The 21,229-nt window shown below is 39.4% G+C and overlaps 1 protein-coding gene and 1 pseudogene across 1 annotated transcript in view; both read left to right on the forward strand.

Annotated features, from left to right (window-relative positions):
- The first annotated feature begins 547 nt into the window (after nt 1-547).
- The window catches only part of AMN1 (antagonist of mitotic exit network 1 homolog), a 56,475-nt gene continuing 35,793 nt past the window's right edge, over nt 548-21,229 (forward strand). The window contains exon 1 of the mRNA XM_029954371.1: nt 548-749. Coding sequence (XP_029810231.1) covers nt 712-749 — 38 coding nt within the window. The 5' untranslated portion in view covers nt 548-711. The remainder of the gene's footprint in view (nt 750-21,229) is intronic.
- On the forward strand, nt 14,754-15,513 carry LOC115304251 (annotated as a pseudogene).

Consider the following 21,229-nt stretch of genomic DNA (forward strand, 5'->3'; position numbering starts at 1 on the left):
TACTCCGCAGCATAACCAAAGAGAAATAATTCCACCTGGGGAAGGGTGCCCATTTAGAATTCTTTCTGATTTGAACATAAGCCCCTCCCCCCATGATGGAATTCTTACTGAGCTTTCTTTTGTTGGCCTGTAGTATCATCTATAAAATAAGGCTAAATAATTCTCACTTCAGAGGATTAAATGAATGTGGTTAATTATTGAGAGCAAGTAGCTCAGTGCATGCTTCAGAGAAAGTGCTCGGTAAACAGCGGTCACTCCTGGTTGCTCTAAAACGCTCCGTTTGACGTTAATGGTGTCCGTGTCCAAGGGAGTCTCCGGTGTGTGTCGCCAAACGCATGGACCAGCATCAAACACCTCCCAACAGTAAGAGCAGCAACGTCCAGGCAAAGCGCCGCCAACGTTCCAGGCTAACCTGAGCGCGGGGCTGAAACTACCGGGAAACCGCCCGGAAACGGACCCCGCGAGGTAGAAGAACTACAACCCCCGTCGTGCCTCACCGAGTTTAGGGCTACTCTACATTTTATCACCTCCAGCCACTTCTCTTCTTTCCCCTCGGTAGTCCCGAAGGTGGCTGCGTCCTGGTCACCGGAAGAAGCCGTGTGACGTCACGAGGGCCTACGCGTCGCGCGGGCGTCAGGAGTTGACGGACGGTCTCTGGCTGCGTTGGGGCGGCCCCGGGGACCACGGAAGAGGCTTCCCCCGACGGCCGCGATGCCTAGCTCGCGGCGGGTCAGTCAGCTCCTGGATCTGTGAGTCCACCCGCCTCCCCTTCGCCCCGCCCTGTGCTCGCTCTTCCTCCCCGCCCCCTTTCCACCTCTGGACCTCTGAAGAGGGCCCGCTGGTGTTTCTATTCCTGGGTTCCTGATTCGTCGTCTCCCAGTTGATGACAGTTGTGCCAAATGTGCTGCTGGGCAGGCTTAACCCACTGCCCTCCTCCCGGGGGCCACCGCATGGGTGTCCGAATTCTGACAGCCTTGGCGGCTCGATGCCCTGGTAGTTCCTGGCAATGGCCTGTTACTGAGAGCTGTTGTAGAACAACAACAAAAACACTACTTGTGGCCCTCAGCAAAGTTCCACCAGTTCCTGTAACTGGGATAGATATTCTTTGAGGCAGCAGGGCTCCTTGATTGCTGGGTTCAGCTCCCAATCTGCCATTCAGCAGCAGTGTGACCATGGAGAGTAACTTAACCTCTGTGCCTGAGTTCTTGATCTATCCAAGTAGTGTAACAACAGTAGTATCTCATAGAATTGTAGTGAGGAATAAATTTAACGTATGTAAAGTCCTTTGAAGGATGCCTAGTGTCAAAAGAAATTTCAAAGAACTTTATTAGATCAATGTTGTAGGCTAGCTTATAGAATATAATGGGTTAACTTCTTCTGGAATGTAATGGGTTAACTTACTGAATGATTTGTTGCAAACTGTTTCCCTGCCCCTTTTGTATGGTTTGATCAAGGCCAGGCCTACAGAGAAATTGTTTAGTCACATCCCACTGTGATTGGTCATTTTACAAGAGCAAAGAACTAACTTGATAGGTTCCCACCAGAACTGGTGATCAGCATGTCACCATGTAATTGGCTATCCTGGAATCCTGTGTATGTCTGTAAAATCTCACTGTAATCTTTGTTCGGGGCTATTCTCTTCTCCTTACCATCTGGAGTTCAGGTTTGATCCAGCCGTAAATAAAGTTTTGCCTCGCCTCAGTTTGGCTTTGGTGGTCTTTTCAACATCAGCCCACAACAATAAAAATATTTTAGTAAGCGAGAAACAATCTCAAAGGTATGTCATTGCAAGACCACTTATACAGTGAGAATGACTATCTATTTATCCACTTTGGTGATTGGTTATTACAATCATTGGTTACTACAATTTTAAAAACCTCAAGGGATTGGTTAAAAGTGATTGTCTTATACTATTTTAAGGAGATGACTTAAGCTTAGTTTATGATTATCAGGGATTTACAAGAAATATCCTGTTAAATTTCACTTTGTTCATGAAATAAACCAGATTTTCACTTATGTGACCTAACTGGTTTGGTCTGCTTAGGGGATTTTCAAGCATGGTCTCCATTTTATTTTATTTTTAAAATTCCTCCCTTTGGGCAATTCCCTCAGAAAACTGAAAGTGTGAGCCAATATACTTACTGTTATTCTCCCGTTGATGTAATCATCGGGCTGTATGGTCATGTAATTGCCATTACCAACGATTGCATAGTCATTGAAGACATGGGCAGTGGGACTACTGAGTTCCTTGTGTTGTGTAATCCTGATGGATATCATTTGGTGTGTGAGTGACTGCTGAAAGGCATTTGAAACTCTTGAAAGGATACAGTGCACTAGTGTTAAAAGGCAGGGGAGGGACAGTAAAGTATCCTCCAGACTGAGTAGACACTTTGAAGCAGAGAAATGAAGCAAGCCACTCCATACTGTTCACACAGACTTTTATTCAGGGTGACCTACTGGCCAGGGGGAGCCAGTGGATAGATGATCCTGTGGTAGAGCCCCTCCCTAAGGAATGTGGTGAAAACCCCAAGACAAGGAAAGGCAACCTGGCTATGTGCTCCAATGTGACATTCCACATGATTCTGTGACTGCCCAATCAGACTGTATGTCTATATCTCACCATTTATGGGAGACAAGTAGAAATTGCATAAAAGCCTACCTCCCACTGCGCTCGGGGCTCAGTTTTTCAGCCCTGTGGCTGCACAATGAATAAAGTTGCTTCCTGGAAAGAAAACCCTGGGTGTCATGACTCTGTGCGAACCTCCGTCCCGTTACAACCCAGGTGCGATGCAGCTGTTCTCCACCCAGTTCAAACCTTAACTCACAGCTTTTATAGAGCAAAGGGCATTATGGTGCAAAGGGTCGTTATCTAAAGTGGCACCATCTATGCACAGTCATCTCTCCTAGTTTTTAAAGTGGTGCCTTTTGCGCAGCAATTTAGGGAAGATCAGAGCAAGCCTTTCTGCATTCCAGTCAGGGCACACGTTAACCTCCAAGGGGCCTGGAACCTATAGCCCCTAGGGAAGTCATTGCATGAGCAGAAACAAGATGGAGGGCCAACGATGGTCAGTGTTGTCGGCACTCCTACAACTAGGGACATTAATATGATGACTGTGAGACAAAAATTCAAAAATTCTGAGAGCAGATTCCCAGGAGCCAAGATTTAAACAACTAAATAAATCAGTGGAAGAAGCACCATCTATCTGATGAAAGATTGACATCTGATCTTTAATATCTTTTAAATTGGGGGTGATAATTCCTGATTTATTAACATGGAAACACGGGGCACCTGGATAACTCAATCAGTGAAGTTTCTGACTCTTGATCTCAACGCAGGTCTTCATCTCCTGGATTGTAAGTTGGAATCCCATGTTGGGCTCCACATCAGGTGCAAAGCATACTTAAAAAAATTTAAAAACAAAACAACCATGGAATCTTTTTTTTTTTAACCAGTTATAGCATATGCATCTCCTTGTTAAGTGGTTAGGGTATCTGAGGCTGTCCAAGAGTTTATAGATTCTTGCTGTAATTGCAGGGATTTTGCAGAATGTAAGATCTCACCTGAGGAGATTTAAATGTAATCTTCTGTGGGTGTCCTTTCCAATAAATTAAGTCTCTAGGAATGTTTTCTTTTGGAATGGACTACATATTAAAATCTGGTGGAAAATACGTCTCTTAATATTGTGCTCATGCCTTACCCTATTAAATCATGTTATGATTACTGAGGATAAACATGAGGATGTTTTATTTCAGCAGTGTTATAGGTGCTTTTCCATCTAAGTGTAGGCATTACTTGGAAACAAAAGAAAGATGAAAGTTAACACTTGGAGCAAATTACAAATTGTTTCTGAATCTGAAGAGCAGCCAGTCAAGAAAATTTCTAGATTTGAGCTCAAAACATCTTTATTTTGTTTTATTTTCATTTTTTTCAAAACATCTTTAGATGACGGAGTGAGGAGGCAGTTTCAATCTGTTGGATTTTCCTGGTTTGCAATTTGAATTATTTTGATGACATCATTGAGTATTCTGGTGAACTCTCTGAGTGGCCTGAAACAGAAGTAGGCATGAAGGTTATATGTACATGATTTGTTGTGGTGATTTCTCTTAAGCTTATATCAAGTTGTCTGGCTTTAGGTTGTAGGAATTGAGGACAAGGGCACTTTTAGTTTTTATTCCAAGTCAGAAGGGTAAGAGAAAATTGGAAATTTTAAGTTAGAAAGTTGTAGCCAGATATTGGAGGAAACTAGAAGAATCCAGGATCCATCCCAGTTTACAGAAAGATGATAAAACGTCAAAGATAATGAACAGGACTAGAATCTGATAACAAAAATAAATTGTGTTATATTAAAAAAATAAAAAAATAAAAAATAAAAAAAATTTAAAAATACCATTTACAAAAACTAAAAAAAAAAAGAATCTGATAACAGGTATCCTATAGTTTTCTATTGAAACATAATTTTTCCTTCTATAGTCACTTCATTTTTACCAAAGATAATCACCATAAGATAATTTATTTATAAAATGAATCTGGTCCCATGAAATTCAACTTGTTATTTATATAAGTGCAGCAGAAGAGTTATTTTATGCACATTTTCAAAAATGGTATTCAAGTCCAAGTTTGGTAATCCAAGGGTCTTCGTTGGCTCCACAAATCCAACATTAGTTTTTTAAAAACTGTCTGGTAGAGTAAGAAATATCAGATTAGAATTTAAACACCTTTTAGGTGAAGAAGTCAAGCCAGTGGGTTGTCCAATTGTGTTCTGTCAAAAAGAGAACAAATTCTGATTGAATTTATGCAAATATCTACACTGCCATGAAAATAAGAATACTCAATAAGAGGGTTGTTTTGTTTTGTTTTGATCTGAAGGGATCAGGTAGAGAGAACAAGATAAATGTTTAATTTTTATTTTTGTTTTGTTTTAAATGTTTAATTTTTGTTCACAAAAGTTTACCACATTGTTATGTCATATAGTAGTTTTAAATTTTATTTTATTTTATTTTATTACATACATATATACATACCTATCAATATACAGACAGTTGTAAACAGAGCTCTGTAGCTTTCATCTAAAAATTTTAGCTGTCTGTCAGGTATAATAATACAAAACTCAAAAGTATAGCTGGACTCAAAAGTATAGCTGGCTGATGGGATAAGTTAAAGTTACTTACTGAAATGACTTAAGCTTTTACCACAATTTTTTTCATTTGCTGTAAGAATTCTTTAGACAAGCTATTTTTGGAATCATTTTGTCTTTTAGAAGCTTTGGCATACCAACCAATGAATGCATTTATTGCCTTTAAGTGATTTGCTATCCTCTTTTTTTAAAGGTGCCTCCATGTTGGGCTATTTTATCTAAGTTAAGATTTTGCCAAAATGGTCATTGCAGTTCCTTTGATTCTTTGTAAAGTTTACCCATTTTTCTAAAAAGATATAAGATCCTGAGGCACCTCGGTGGCTCAGTTAGTTGAGCATCTGACTTTGGTTCAGGTAATATCGCAATCCATGGGTTCATGCCCTGCGTCGGGCTCTGTGCTGACAGCTCAGAGCCTGGAGACTGTCTTTGGATTCTGTGTCTCCCTCTCTCTCTGACCTTCCCCTGCTCAGACTGTCTCTCTCTATCTCTATCTCAAAAATAAATAAAACATTAAAAAACATTTTTTAAAAGATATAAGATCCTGGTCTGAGCTTTGGCCCAGATGGAACCCATCCTTGCCTTAGATTCCCTAAGAAAACTTTATTATCAAGGGTTCGACAATTGTTCCAAAATAGAGGGAATCACACATTCTCTCCTCTTTTGAACAGAATAGCATGACTTACTGAAAAGTTTCAACAAGCATTGCTCAGTAAAATGAGAGGAGTCAGTACAAAGGAGTGGAGTTTAGATCTGAGAAAGTTTTACCCTGGAATTCCATGGTTGGTAAGAAAGTAGTGTGCAGTGGTCTCCATGGGTGCTGGCACCTATTTACTCACTGGCCTTGGAGTTCAGCAGGGGTCATCTTTGGATCCCACTTTTGACACCAAAAACTTTTCAAAAGAAAATCTATAGATTTTTAGTTGATATAAATGTTTTACTGAGTGAGAAACAAACTGTTAGTGAACAGGGGGACTTTAAACCAAAAAAGGTTAGAATCTCAAGGCATGTGGTCATAGGATGGCTCATAAAGTGAGAATGAGGAAGTTGTTTAATCTTTACAATGATTGGTTATTGCAAGGAGAGTTTACACAGTATGGAAGTTTCTCAAAAAATTAAAAATAAGATTATTGGATGATCCAATAATTTCATTACTGGATATTTACCCAAAGATTACACAAACACTAACTCAAAAAGGTATATACACCTCTGCATTTATTGCAGCACTATTTACAATAGCCAAATTATGCAAGCAACCCAACCTTTCTATTGAGAGGTGAATAGATAAAGAAGATGTGATGATGTGATACACACACACACACACACACACACACACACACACACACACACACACACTGGAATATTATTCAGCCATAAAAAAGAATGAAATCTTGCTGTGTACAACAAGATGAAGCTAGAAAATATAATGCTAAGTGAAAGAAGTCAGTGAGAGAAAGACAAATACCATATCATCTCACTCGTGTAATTTAATAAGCATAATGAACAAGCAAAGTAAAAGAGAGGGAGAGAAAGAAACAAACCAAGAATCAGACTCTTAACAAGTTTTTATACAAACAAACTGATGGTTATCAGAGGGGAGGAAGGTAGAGGAACAGGTGAAATAGGTAATGGGGATTAAAGAGTGCACTTATCAAGATGAGCATGGGCAATGTATAGAATTATCAAATCACTGTCTTGTACACTTGAAACTAATATCATACTGTATGTTATGTATACTGTAATTAAATTTTTTTTAAATGGGTGTTTATATATAGCAGGGGATTGGTTAAAAGTGATTCTTTATACCATTTTAGAAAGGTGATTTAAGTTTTATTTATGATTATCAGAGACATTTACAAGAAATAACCTAGGTTAAGTTTCTCTTAAATTAGTGATGTAAGCTCGATTAAGTTTCACTTATGTGACCTGACTGGTTTTGTCTGCTTCAAGAATTTTTAAGTCTGGTGCCCATATTATTTTAATCCTAGCAAGTAATAAACATCACTAAGTGTTATTTATTGTTATTAATTATTTCACTGAAATAAATGCCAGAAGTTGTAGTTACAATAGCAATTACTTCTCTCTGGGAGCTTTCAGTCCCTTCATATAGCATAAAAAATATTGCCATGTAAAAATTGAGGCTGAGGAGAACAATTATCTTTATCTGCTGAATGCTTTCAAAATCAATGCTTTTGAATTGACATGTACATTATATCTCACAAACTTCTGGCCCTCAGTCCACAGTCACTTTTAAAAGTTTGTTTATTTTTTAGAGAGAGAGAGATTGAGAGCACAAGAGGGGGTGGGGCAGAGAGAGGAGACACAGAATCCAGAGCAGGTTCCAGGCACAGAGCCTGACTTGAGGCCCAAACTCACGAAATCATGATCTCAGCCCAAGTTGGACGCTTATCCAACCCAGCTGCCCCTCACAGTCACTTTTTGTAAAAGAGAAATCTGTTGATTCTCCTTTGTGTTAAACTCAGGTTGTGTAGAGTCCTGTGAAAAGTATTTTGCTTTCATCCTTGGCTATAATTTTATACCTGATCCAAGTAAGATTTTCTTTCTGTCAGTAAAGACAGAGAAATAGTTAAGAGTGCAAGTTAGGAAGACAGATGAAAGCCTAGCTAGTTTCCTGTCTTTTAATTCCTGCCTTTATATTGAAGGTTCCCTGAGGCATCCATATAAATGATCCTCTGAACTTCTGTGGCCAGAATCAAGTCTTTTATAGCCACAGTTCCTTATTTTTAGGAGTTGCTCAATATTCAGTTAAGCATGTATTTGGCATATGAAACAGTATGCTGATGGTTATGACAAATATCTAGCATAAAGGAGGTACAGTTTTATGATACTAACATGGCAAGTATATAAATAACTATAATATAGCTAGAATAATAGCACAAAAGAGAGATTCACAAAATATTTTGTAATTTCTGATGAGGAAAAGAATATAGGAGACTAGGAGAAGGCTTTGTAAGGAGGATTGTATTTGAAGGTTGGTAGCATCTGATATTTGCAAATGGGAGGAAAAGCATCTAAGAAGGAATGGAATGATAAGGGCAAAGGCTTGACAAGCAGGAGTTAGAAATATGTAAGAAGACCAGAAAGTAGCATTTCAATTTGGCTAGAGAATACAATGTGAATAGCAGTAGTAAAACATAAAAACAATAATTAGGAGTAGAACTTTGAGAACCAGAGTGATATAAGACTGTTTAGTTTTGTAGCAGTAGGGGTCTATAAAAGGTTTTGGAACCATACTGGGTATAGAGAGAGATTTGCATTAGGGAGAAGTTGGGAATAAAGAGACAATTAGGAAACTGTTGCAAAATCTTGGAAAGAGGTAAGGAGTGCCCAAACTTGGAGACATGTATGAATATGTTCATTGCAGAATTCCATTGTAGAGAATTTTGCTTGAGTATTATGCAGCTATTAGGAAAGTGAAGAGGAGATGAATATATATTCACATCGATGGAACTTAAAACTTAGTGCTTAGTGAGAAATAAGGAAACAGAATAAAACATGCTAAGAAAAATTATCTAGGGGCCCCTGGGTGGCTCAGTCGGTTGAATATCTGACTTCAGCTCTGATCATGATCTCACGGTTTGTGAGTTCCAGCCCCGCATCAGGCTCTCTGCTGTCAACACAGAACCCACTTCAGATCCTCTGTCCCCACCGCTCTCTGCCTCTCCTCCACTTGCTCTCTCTTTCTAAATATAAAAGAAAAGAAAAATCATCTAGAACTTGGAAGTAAAGCAAAAAATGACCACATGATCTTCATTGTCATACTAGGGTGTTGTCCCCTGTGTAAGGGTCCATATATGCCTTGAGAATCATATTTGCTAATCCTTTCGGGACAAAGTATGTTCAGGCTGGCAGTTGTTCAGCAGAAAGCTATTTCTGGGTTGTAGCAGGTAAGGAGCTTGATCCAGAATAGCAATCAACTCTTTTACTAAGTGCACTGTTTGTCCAGAGGATGGGACTTCTCCATGAAGGAAGCTGCTTAGTTATATCCTTGCACGAGCTCCTAATCTCACTGAGTGGCACTTTGCATAGCGCCGCCTTAGAGAATCCTTTGGATCTGGGATGTGGGGAATAGTTTTGAATAGAAGGACCATGGAAAGAGAAAAAGCAAAAATTACTCTAAAGTTTTCAACTTCATTGACCAGGAGAATGGTGATATCATTAGATAATTGTGGAGAAGTAGTTGTCTTATGAGAAAAATGAATCCACATATCCAGTAGAAATATCAGACAAGAGATTGAAATATTAGAACTAAATTTCTAGTAAATGGTAGATGAAGCCATGGTTAAGTTTATGAGAGAGAATATGGGGAGAACAGAAGGAGGCCAAGGACCAAATTTTATGCAACACTCATATTAGAAGTAGGCCAGTTTGCCAAAAATCATTTCTTTGTTACATTAATTCATCATATAACTAATGGGCTAAATATTAATAAGTTTCTTTTAACTATAAAATTTAGAGCAATATTGGATGAGAGATTTATCCCCTCCCCCCCTTTTTTTTCTACAGCTTTCAAAGATTTTGTTAAGTTTTAGCTCACCAGTTTTCATTTTGTCTCAAGAACTTAGACCAGTGATGTCAACTGTTGGGACTGAGAACTGAGATCGCTTAATGTCAATATAACTTTTTGCTCCGGGAAATTTTTACAACTTACCTTAATGAATGTTTGGTTATCAAGGCAAACATTTTGATTGTTAGAGCAAACATTATGTTTATCAGGATAGATTGTTCATCAGGGCTTGCTTTGAGACCCTGTGTCCAGTCCATCAGTCTTACACTATTCTGTTACAAATTTGTCTCATCCTAACCCATTCCCATCTCAGAGGGAGAATCCCTAATGTACTCTTATGTAGCTTTCCCCTGTTGACACTACCCAGACCCTGTTAAGCTCTTGCTACAGTAAATTTAATAAACTTTCTTTGTGTGACCGATAGACTTTTGGATAGTTTTTGTGAACCATTTAGTAGTTCTCATAGCAGCATTTTTCAAAATACTGCAAGTGTTTCTGTCCCAGCTCCCTGATGTTGCTGCTGGAGGGAACTGGAGCAGAAAGAGGAAACCATTTACTGTGGGAAATACACGGCATGGGCTGCACAGCTGAGCTCAGGGAAGGGGACCCTCGAGGGCTGAGATGAAAAAGACTAAGAAGAGACATGGGGGAGAAAAAAAGATGGCAGCATGGAAAAAAGGAAACATTTAAAATATAACTGAAATCTGCATGAAGGAAAATATAAAGAGAGTGACTCTGAGTGTAGAATTTGGTTTACCTGTCTTATATATAAGTGAATACATTTTTAGCCTGATCTTGTTTCATGGATACTGGTAGAGGAACAAAGCTCCTGGGTCAAAGGCATAAAGGACTTTATTATTCATTGCACAGCAAGCAGCATGAGCATTCGCTTGTTTATGTCACTTCCTCTTGACTTCCAAGACTCACATGGGCAACACAAAGGACTCAGATGGATGCCAACACAAACAATGGGTTGCATTCCAGGAGAGAAACACAGCCCAAAAGAATGTCTACTCAAGCAATGAGTTGCATTACAGGAAAGAAATACTGAATTTGGGAACTCTGCTAAGGTATAGTAAGCAATAAGCAACCTCTTTGTCCTGGAGGGAGATATTACTTTATGGCACAGGGCTGCTCACTATAAACACAGCCCTGTGAATGGCCCATATCAGGGCTGTGTATTCTTGTCATTCCCAGCAAGATAGGCAAGATGATGAAAAACCTGTAAAGGATTACCTTTCTTAACATTCCACTTTTTGGTCTTACCATCTTGGCTTCTAGTCTACGGCCATAGCACCCTGAATGCCCCCGATCTTGTCTGATCTTGGAAGCTAAGCAGGGTCGGGCCTGGTTAGTACTTGGATGGGAGACAATCTTGGCTTCTGACAAATAATCATGAGTGTGACACTTTTTCAGCCACATTGATTAATTTGATCAGCAGAGGCTAGGACCAAATGTATTCAATTTGTATCATACACCATTTAACTGAGGCTATTAATAGAGCTCCAAGAAGCAGGGTGAGGGCAACCTGCAATATTGACCACAGCTGTGCTCCCAGAAACTCAGACTCAGCTGTGAATAAAATCCCAAGGGAAACCAGTCGTTCTTAGCCAAGATGTAGTGTAAGCCCAGGATAGTACCCATTATGACCTGCACGAGGAAACTGAAGCTTACCTTATCTATAGTGATATTGTCAGTAATTACAGGGTTAGTAGATGGGCCAAAAAGAAACCCTTAACCCAACTGAGAGATATTCCATGGCCTATTCTTCTCTACCACATGGGTTCCATCTTAGAAAAGGCAAGTCAAGTCAAGATGACCAGAAGCTACTGCCCAGTAGCCTGCTCCTAAAGTAGGGGAGGTTCCATCTTAGAGAGGCAAGTCAGGATGACCAGAAGCTACTGCCCAGTAGCCTGCTCCTAAAGTAGGGGTTTTACTCAGAGAGAAGCTTATCATCAACCTTGTTCACAGTTCTGAAATTGCAGTTTAGAGATTTTTTTCCCAGGAAGAAAGTCAGGCTGCAAAATATAGAACTCCAAAGCTCTCAAGAAAATGACTGTATCTGAAACAGAAGGTGGGGAAAGTTCAAATAAAAGTAAGTAATTACAAAGAGTCTGAGAGCTTCATGTGAGATGCAAGCTAACCCATAGGCCAGGAAGTTTACCAGAGAGAACCAGGGAAAGGAACATCTAACAAGAGCCTACCTGGGGTCAGAACAAACCTTAAACACTGACCTCCAAAACTAATCCTACAGAGAGTTCCAAATTGAACTGGATGACATTATGGAGCAATTTATATCCCACACATTGTTGAAAACATTAGATCAATTGATCTGTAATGAGTGAAGACTGACAGCTAGGTATGATACCAATACAGACTTAACAGATTAATCAGAGAAAGAGATAGTCAAAGAGAAGCCCTACTACAACCACTGACATCCCAGGGTAACAATGTTTATGTCCAAGCTGTGCCCACTAAGAAACAAATTAGAGGTTGCATACAGTGAGGAAAATAGACCTAGTCCAGCCATGTCACTAAACGAGTAAATAATCACAAATCTGTGGCATCAATATCCAGAGCTACTGTATTATATTATCTAGACTATGCTATTTTAAAAAAAAGAAGTTTTCAAAACAAAGAAACAGGAACTGTGACCCATACACAGAGAAAAAAATAGGCAACAGAAACTGTCTTAGAGAGGACCCAGATGTTGGACTTAGCGAAGGCTTTAGAGAAAGTATTATAAATATGTTCAAAGAACTAAGGGAAGCCATATTAAGAAGTAAAGGAAAAAATTGCTTGGTCATTCCTCAATAAGTTAAACATAGAATTACCATATTACCCAGCTTCCACCTCTAGATATATACCTAATAGAACTGAAACTAGGTATCAAACAAATACTCATACACATATATTCATAATAACAGTATTCACATAGCTAAAAAGTAGAAACAACTAAATGTCCATCACCAATGAATCAATAAACAAAATGTGAGGGATGCCCAGCTGGTTCAGTAGAACACAGGACTCTCGAGGGTTGTAAATTCAACCCCCATGTTGGGTGTTGTTGTGTTACCTAAAAGTAACATCTTAAAAACAAACAAACAAAAACTCAAGGAATCCCTATCAAAATAACACCAGCATTCTTCACAGAGCTAAAACAAACAATCCTAAAATTTGTATGGAACCAGGAAAGACCCCAAAAAGCCAAAGCAATCTTGAAAAAGAAAACCAAAGCTGGAGACATCACAATCCCGGACTTAAACTGTACTACAAAGCTGTAATCATCAGGACAGTATGGTACTAGCCCAAAAACAGACACTCATATCAATGGAACAGGATAGAGAACCCAGAAATGGACCCAGAAATATATGGCCAACTGATCTTTGACAAAGCAGGAAAGAATATCCAATGGAATAAAGACAGTTTCTTCAGCAAATGGTGCTGGGAAAACTGAACAGCAACATACAGGAAAATGAACCTGGACCACTGTCTTAAACCATACACAAAAATAAACTCAAAATGGATGAAAGACCTAAACATAAGACAGGAATCCATCAAAATCCTAGAGGACAAAGCAGGCAAAAACCTCTTTCACCTTGGCCACAGCAACCTCTTACTCAACACGTCTCAAGAGGCAAGGGAAACAAAAGCAAAAATGAACTTTTGGGACCTAACCAAAATAAAAAACTTCTGCACAGTGAAGGAAACAATCAACAAAACTAAAAGGCGACTGATGGAACGGAAGAAGATATTTGCAAATAAGATACAGCTATGGGGCGCCTGGGTGGCTCAGTCGGTTAAGCTTCCGACTTCAGCTCAAGTCAGATCTCACGTTAGTGGGTTCAAGCCCTGCGTCAGCTCTGTGCTGACAGCTAGCTCAGAGCCTGGAGCCTGCTTCTGCTTCTGTGTCTCCTTCTCTCTCTGCCCCTCCTCCTCTCATGCTCTGTCTCTTTCTGTATCAAAAATATATAAAACATTTAAAAAAAATTTTAATGAGATACGGATAAAGGGTTAGTATCCAAAATCTATAAAGAACATATCAAATGCAATTTCCAAAAAACAAATAATCCAGTGAAGAAATGGGCAAAATACATGAAAAGACATTTCTCCAAAGAAGACATCCAGATGGCCAACCAACACATGAAAAAATGCTCAACGTCACTCATCACCAGGGAAATACAAATCAAAACCACAATGAGATACCACCTCACACCTGTCAGAATGGCTAACATTAACAACTCAGGTAACAACAGATGTTGGTGAGGCTGCAGAGAAAGAGGATCTCTTTTGCACTGCTGGTGGGAATGCAAACTGGTGCAGCTGCTCTAGAAAACAGTATGGAGGTTCCTCAAAAAATTAAAAATAGAACTACTCTATGACCCAGGAAATACACTACTAGTTTATTTATCCAAGGGACACAGGTGTTGTTTCAAGGGACATATGTACCCCCAATGAATATAGCAGCACTGTCAACAATGGCCAAAGTATGGAAAGAGCCTAAATGTCCACTGATAGATGATGGATAAAGACGATGTGGTATCTATATACAATGGAGTATTACTTGGCAATCAAAAAAAGAATGAAATCTTGCCATTTGCAACTACATGGATGTAACTAAGAGGATATGATGCTAAGCAAAATTAGCCAGAGAGAGACAAATATCATATGATTTCACTCATATGAGGACCTTAAGACACAGAACAGATGAGCATGAGGGAAGAGAAAGAAAAATAATATAAAAACAGGGAGGGGGACAAAACATAAGAGATTCTTAAATATGAAGAACAAACAGAGGGTTGTGGAGGGGTTGTGGGAGGGGGAATGGGCTAAATAGGTAAGCGGCATTAAAGAATCTACTCCTGAAATCATTGTTGCACTATATGTTAACGAACTTGTATGTACATTTAAAAATAAATAAATTATAAAAAAGAAAAGCAAAGGTAACATAAAACAAGAACAAAACGAGAGAACTGCAGGAGACAATCTTTATACACAAGGCAGTTGAGGAGGAGGGAGCTATAGGAGAGGGGGTTGGCTTGGTGTGCACTCCACGCCTTGGAAACAGCTACTTTTGGAAGACTTGCCCAGAAGAAAAGATGTTTGGTTTTCCCAAGCCAGAGATGGGTCAAAGTATAGTATAGAGGGCTGCTGTATTTACAGAGCTAGGTCCTCCAAGTTCTTGATTCACCGACAGTGAATCCTATGAAAAGGACTTCCAGAGCTGCTTGGGATTGCAAGAGACTCATTCAGGAGACTTCTATAATTTCTGTGTCCTGCTTGTGAAAAAAATGATTTAAAAAAAAACTAAACTAAACTAAAACAAAACAAAAAACCCAAACTGGAGTCATGTGCTAGATGCAACGGCAGGACCCAGTCTGAAAAACAACATTGAAACCAAAGAAAGTGAAAACTCTATCTGTAAACAGAATAGAAAGCAACCAGATCAGTAAACTATGGAAGGAATTTAAAGGTCACAATTCTGATGCTCACATCAGACACCTCAAGTGCCTCCCGTGCTCAATCTCTTTGTTATAGTAACCAGTCAGATAATGGCTCAGAACAGAGATGGCCTCCAGCTCTAACAGAACATCAGTTTTCTCATTTTTAGACCTCACTCACTGGAAAGGACAGAAAATATGTTGTGGGATTATCTATAAAGGCCGTTTTGGAGAAGTCCTCATTGACACACACCTCTTCAAGCCTTGCTGCAGCAATAAGAAAGCAGCTGCTGAGAAGCCGGAGGAGCAGCGGCCAGAGCCTCTGCCCATCTCCACTCAGGAGTGGTGACTGAGGATTAGGTAGAAGGGGAACAAAAAAAATGATTTAGATTTTGGGAAGAAAACAAAGCAACAAAACTCTCCTATTTTTTGTGTGTGAAGTTTTATTTATTTTTGAGAGAGAGAGAACACACAGGGGATGGTCCAAAAGAGGGAGAAAGAGAATCCCAAGCAGGCTCCATGCCATCAGTGCAGAGCCCAACACAGAGCTTGATCCCACACCCATGAGATCATGACCTGAGCCAAGGTCAAGAGTTGGACTCTTAACCGACTAATCCACCCAGGTGCCCCTAAAGCCTTCCTCCATTTTTAACTTGGATACCTGCTATTCTGCCAGAACATACTTTATAGAATAGCTTTGAATGAGTTGTTATTTATCTTCCAGTTCCACAAACTCTGAAGCCAGTGTCTAGCTGACTAAAAGAAAAACCATGTACATAATATTTAAGATACTGAGTATTTTATAGGAAAGCTGAATGCTGCTATAATGAGGTCTTATCAAAGTTCTGATAATTCAGACTTATACTACTGAATACTAAGCAGGACAGACCAATTTCTCTGGTGCAAATACCTTGAAGGTGTAATTTCTTTCTTTTTATTCCTTTTTTTTTAATGTTTATTTTTGAGATAGAGAGAGAGAGAGCATGAGCTTCAGCAGGGAGGTGCACAGAGAGGGGGACAGAGGATCCAAAGCAGGTTCTGCACTGACAGCCACAAACCTATTGTGGAGCTTGAACTCATGGACCATGAGATCATGACCAGAGCTAAAGTCAGCCACTCAACTGACCTGGCCACCTACGTGCCCTGAAGGAGTAATTTCTAAATATACAGAGAGGTGAATTGAGTGTATGTATATGTTGCATCCTATGTCACTTCCCTCAATATTGATTTTTAAAATTCTTTTAAATGTTTATATTTGAGAAAGACAAATATGAGTGTGAGTGGGGGAAGGGCAGAGAGAGATGGAGGCAGAATCTGAAGCTCTGAGCTGTCAGCACAGATCCTGATACAGGGCTTGAACTCACCAGTCATGAGATCATGACCTGAGCTGAAGTCGTACACTTAACTGACTGAGCCACCCAGGCACCCCTCTCCATATTGATTTTTGATAAAGATTTTAATCTATATTGAAACTTCTAAAACAGAATCAAAGCTTCTTTGGAGAAATATAAAGTTTTAGGATGAGCAATCCTAAATGATTGTATCAAAGCATTACTGCATGGTAGAGACCACATTCTATTAAAAATGTTAAATTTTCAGGGTGCCTGGGTGGCTCAGTCAGTTAAACGTCTGACCTGATTCCGACTCAGGTCATGATTTCTCAGTTTGTGAGTTCAAGCCCTCCATTGGACTCTGCACTGACAGCACAAAGCCTGCTTGGTATTCTTTCTCTCTCTCTCTCTGCCCCTCACCCTACTCATGTTTTCTCTCTCTTTTTCTCTCTCTCTGTCACACACACACACAAATAAATAAACTTTAAAAAATGTTAAATTATCTGAAAAAAATGTGCAGGTCTTCAGGATAGGTTATCCTTCACAAAGAAACAAAGGTTAATGCTTCTTGGGGCACATTTCTTAGAGGATTTGCCTAATGTGTAAATGATTGACTTTTGTTTGTGTTACATGACTGGTGACTTCACTGAAAATCTGCACAATTCAGTTTTAGCCCTGGATTACTTCAGTTGACCTTTGTGAAGGTTTTATCATGTAGAGTGGTTGTTTGACTTGTTTTAACCTACTAGGGTTTGTTTGGGTTTCTCCCCCCTCTATATTAAAATAAAACTCTACTAAAACAAAATAAATAAAACAAAATCTGGTATATCCATATAATGAAATATCCTTCCACCAGTAAAAAGGAATGAAGTACTGGGGCACCTCAGTGGCTGAGTTGGTTAAGCGTCTGACTCTTGATTTTGGCTCAGGTCATGAACTGGAGGTTTGTGGGATCAAGCCCTGCATCAGGCTCCATGCTGACAATTAAGTGGACGCTTAACCAACTGAGCCACCCAGGCACCCCTGAATTGTACACTTCAAGTAATTAACTATACTTTATGAATTTCACCTCAGTTTCAAAAAAGAAAAGTAAAAGAGGGGAAGTATGATGGCAATGTCTCATCAAATAGACAGTATTAGTAAAGCAATAGCAATTATAATATAAAAAGGAAACTAATGGAAATTATGGAATTGAAAAAGTACAGTAATTGAAATGGAAGAACTTAAGAATGTTATGCAAAGAAGCCAGTAACAAAAAGCCACATAATATACGATTCCATTTACGTGAATGTGCAGAATATGCTAATCTAGAGACACAAAGTAGGTTGGCGGGAGATGGAAGAGACTGGCCACTGACCGCTAATGGGTACAAGATTTATTTTTAGAGTACTGAAAATGTTCTGGAATTAAATCCTGATGATGAATGCATAACTCTGTGGATGAACTAAAAAAAAAAAAAAAAACACTGGGGGTGCCTGCGTGGCTTAGTCCGTTAAGCATCAGACTTGATTTGGGCTCAGGTCATGATCTCTCAGTTGGTGAGTTGGAGCCCCACATCAGGCTTGCTGCTGTCAGCGCAGGGCCCACTTTGGATCCTCTGTCCCCTTCTCTCTCTCTCTCTGCCCCCCCTTTCAGAATTAAACATTTAAATTTTTTTAATGTTTTATTTATTTTTGATACAGAGAGAGACAGAGCATGAGAGGGGGAGGGGCAGAGAGAGAAGGAGACACAGAACTGGAAGCAGGCTCCAGGCTCTGAGCTAGCTGTCAACACAGAGCCTGATGTGGGGCTCAAACCCACGAACCTGAGATCTGACCTGAGCCGATGTCGGAGGCTTAACCGACTGAGCCACCCAGGCGCCCCCAGAATTAAACATTTAAAACTAAATAAAAAACTTAAAAAAAAAACACTGATGTTATGTCAATTATATCCTAATAAAGCCATTACCAAAACATTGAGGGTTTTTTTCAGTTAAGCTTTTAACTTTTAGAATAAGTGATACAAATTTCTGTTGATAATGGAGTATCTGATTTCAATATCGTAACAGAGTAGAGGAGAATGAGAGCTGGGAAAGTCTTGTTACCCTTATCATACCTTGTAGTCCATTCAGTATGAATTACTTAAAATGTATAAACACCTAAATGGCACATAGTTGTGGAAAATGAGAATGATAGCCATGGAGATGGGCCACTCAGATCACTCTTCAGGGAAAGCCTTGCTGCCTGTTTGTGGAGAGAATGGTCTACAAATAGCTTCCATTTCTCAGCTCCTTGAGAATCGACCCCTGCTGCAGAGCCATCTAGCTTGACATCGCACCCTTCCCAGAGCAGCCCGCAGCCAGTGACAAGGATATAAATCCAGCCAAAAGTGCAATTCCTATTGAAAAGTTTTATTATGTACAGGTATACGGTATGAATCTTCACTGTGAATATGCTGCAGACCCCTCAAGATGAATTAATAACATTAACTCTGCTTTGGAACTTGTGAATACTCATGGGATCTGCTATGGGTGAATGTGTTTGTAAACTCCAAATTCATTTGTTGAAATCATAACCCCTAAAGGTGATGATATTAGCAGTCGGGGGCTCTAGGAGGTGTTTAAATCATGAGAGTGGAGCCCCCATGAATGGAGTTAGTGCCCTCTTAAATTTTCCAGAGAAATCTCTAGCCCCATCCACCATATAAGGACACATAAAGAAAGCACTGACTATGAACCAGGAAGAAGACCTTTATTCAACCATGCTAGCATGCTCATCTCAGATTTACAACATCCAGAACTGTGAGAACTAAATTTCTATTGTTTATAAGCCTACCAGTCTGTGGTATATTGTTATTGAAGCCCAGACAAACACAGGGTTCATAAGCTGGGAAAATGCAAACCTTCACTGTGGGGATGGCTTCACAACACAAAGAACACAGGAGTCCCATGATAGACTACTGTGCAAAAGAGTTAACATTCAAAACTTACCAAAAATATATCATGAAAGAGACTCAACAGAAAATAGAGGATAATTGACACTTTAAGAACTACAGATAAGGTGCCTGGGTAGCTCAGTTGGTTAAGCATCTGACATCAATTCAGGTCATGATCTCACAGTTCAAGAGTTCAAGCCCCATGTCCGGCTCTGTGCTGACAGCTCAGAGCCTGGACCCTGCTTGAGATTCTGTGTCTTCCTCCTTCTCTGCCCCTCCTTTGCTCACGCTCTGTGTGTGTGTCTCTCTCTCCAAAAAATAAACATTTTTAAAAAAACTTTTTAAAGAACTACAGATAATAGAACAATTTCAAAGATAATTTAAAACAAATGTTCAAAGAAGTGTTCAAAAACAAAGGAATAGTTATTTTTAAGGGAATAATACAGAAAAAATAATAGATTTTGTTTTTTAATTAGAAGTCCAACAAAAGAAAACTGTAGTCATTGAATAACAATCTAAATTCCTTTTCATGTTTCATAATAGATGATATATTGGACTACATCCTGTCTGTTTAAATGATACTGACTCATTCTCCTTCCCCCCACCCCCTTCCATACTTATTGACAGCTGAGTCTGGGACTCTGGGGGCCACTGTTGAGGTCATTACTGCAGATTGGCCTTATCTTACTACTTGGAATACTATTGATAGTAGCCTTAATTAAATGCTTTAAGAGACACATTGAGCAGATTTGATTTCTGCCTTTGTTGGTCAAATTAATTAGAGTAGCTGATAGAGTGGTGTATGTATGTAAATATTTGAGTTCAACCAAGAACATGTTGGGTGGATGTTGGGAGAGGCAATCTGCCATGAACCTGCCAGATATGCCAAAAATGTAAGGCTTTGACTACTCTTTACCTAGGGCATTTCTCAAATGTGTTTTTGCAGCAAATATTGTCTCCTTCAAAAAAAAAAGTAGACTTGCTTCAGTTTATCATAAAAGTTGTCTATCACCCAAGTTCATTGTTTGTCTCAAGCATTCTCTGGGCCCTATCTATATTATACGGTAGGACTTAGAAGACATGAGGAACCAGTATAAATGTGAAGCTCTTGTCATGCATAATAAAGTCCTTTATCTTTGACTCAGGAATCTCTTCTCTTCTGCTAGCATTCATGAAATGGTAGTAGGCTAACTTGTAAGCTTGTAAGTGGGGAAAACCCTCAGACTCTGCATAGTTCTTGACAACTGCAAAATTCAATTCCAGGTAGTTTTACAGTCAAAAAGTGAAAAGCAGGGGTGCCTGGATCTCAGGGTTGTGAGTTCAAACCCTACATGGGGCACAGAGATTACTTAATCTAAAAATTTTAAGGGAAAGATAAAACAATACATTTAGTTAATTTTTTCTAGAAGAAAGCATAGCAGCTTATCTTCATTAACTTAGGACAGTGAAAGAGTTCATAAACAGAACTCAAAAGAAACTTGCTATAAAGAAAATATAAGACATGATTAAGAGAATGAAAAGGCAATCCACAGAATGAGAGACTCTATTTGCAACATATGTAACCAACAGAAAGCTCATGTCCAGAATAGAAGAGAACCTCCTACATATCAGTAAGAAAAATAATAGACCCGGGACGCCTGGGTGGCTCAGTCGGTTAAGCGTCTGGCTTCGGCTCAGGTCATGATCTCACAGTTCGTGGGTTCGAGCCCCGCGTCGGGCTCTATGCTGACTGCTAGCTCAGAGCCTGGAGGCTGCTTCAGATTCTGTCTCCCTCTCTCTCTGACCCTCCCCTGATCTCACTGTCTGTCTCTCAAAAATAAAAAGCATTAAAAAATTAAAAAAAAAAGAAAAATAATAGACCCAAAAGAAAACTGGGCAGGTTAC

This window comes from Suricata suricatta, chromosome 10 (genome assembly GCF_006229205.1).
Source record: "Suricata suricatta isolate VVHF042 chromosome 10, meerkat_22Aug2017_6uvM2_HiC, whole genome shotgun sequence".
NCBI lineage: Eukaryota > Metazoa > Chordata > Mammalia > Carnivora > Herpestidae > Suricata > Suricata suricatta.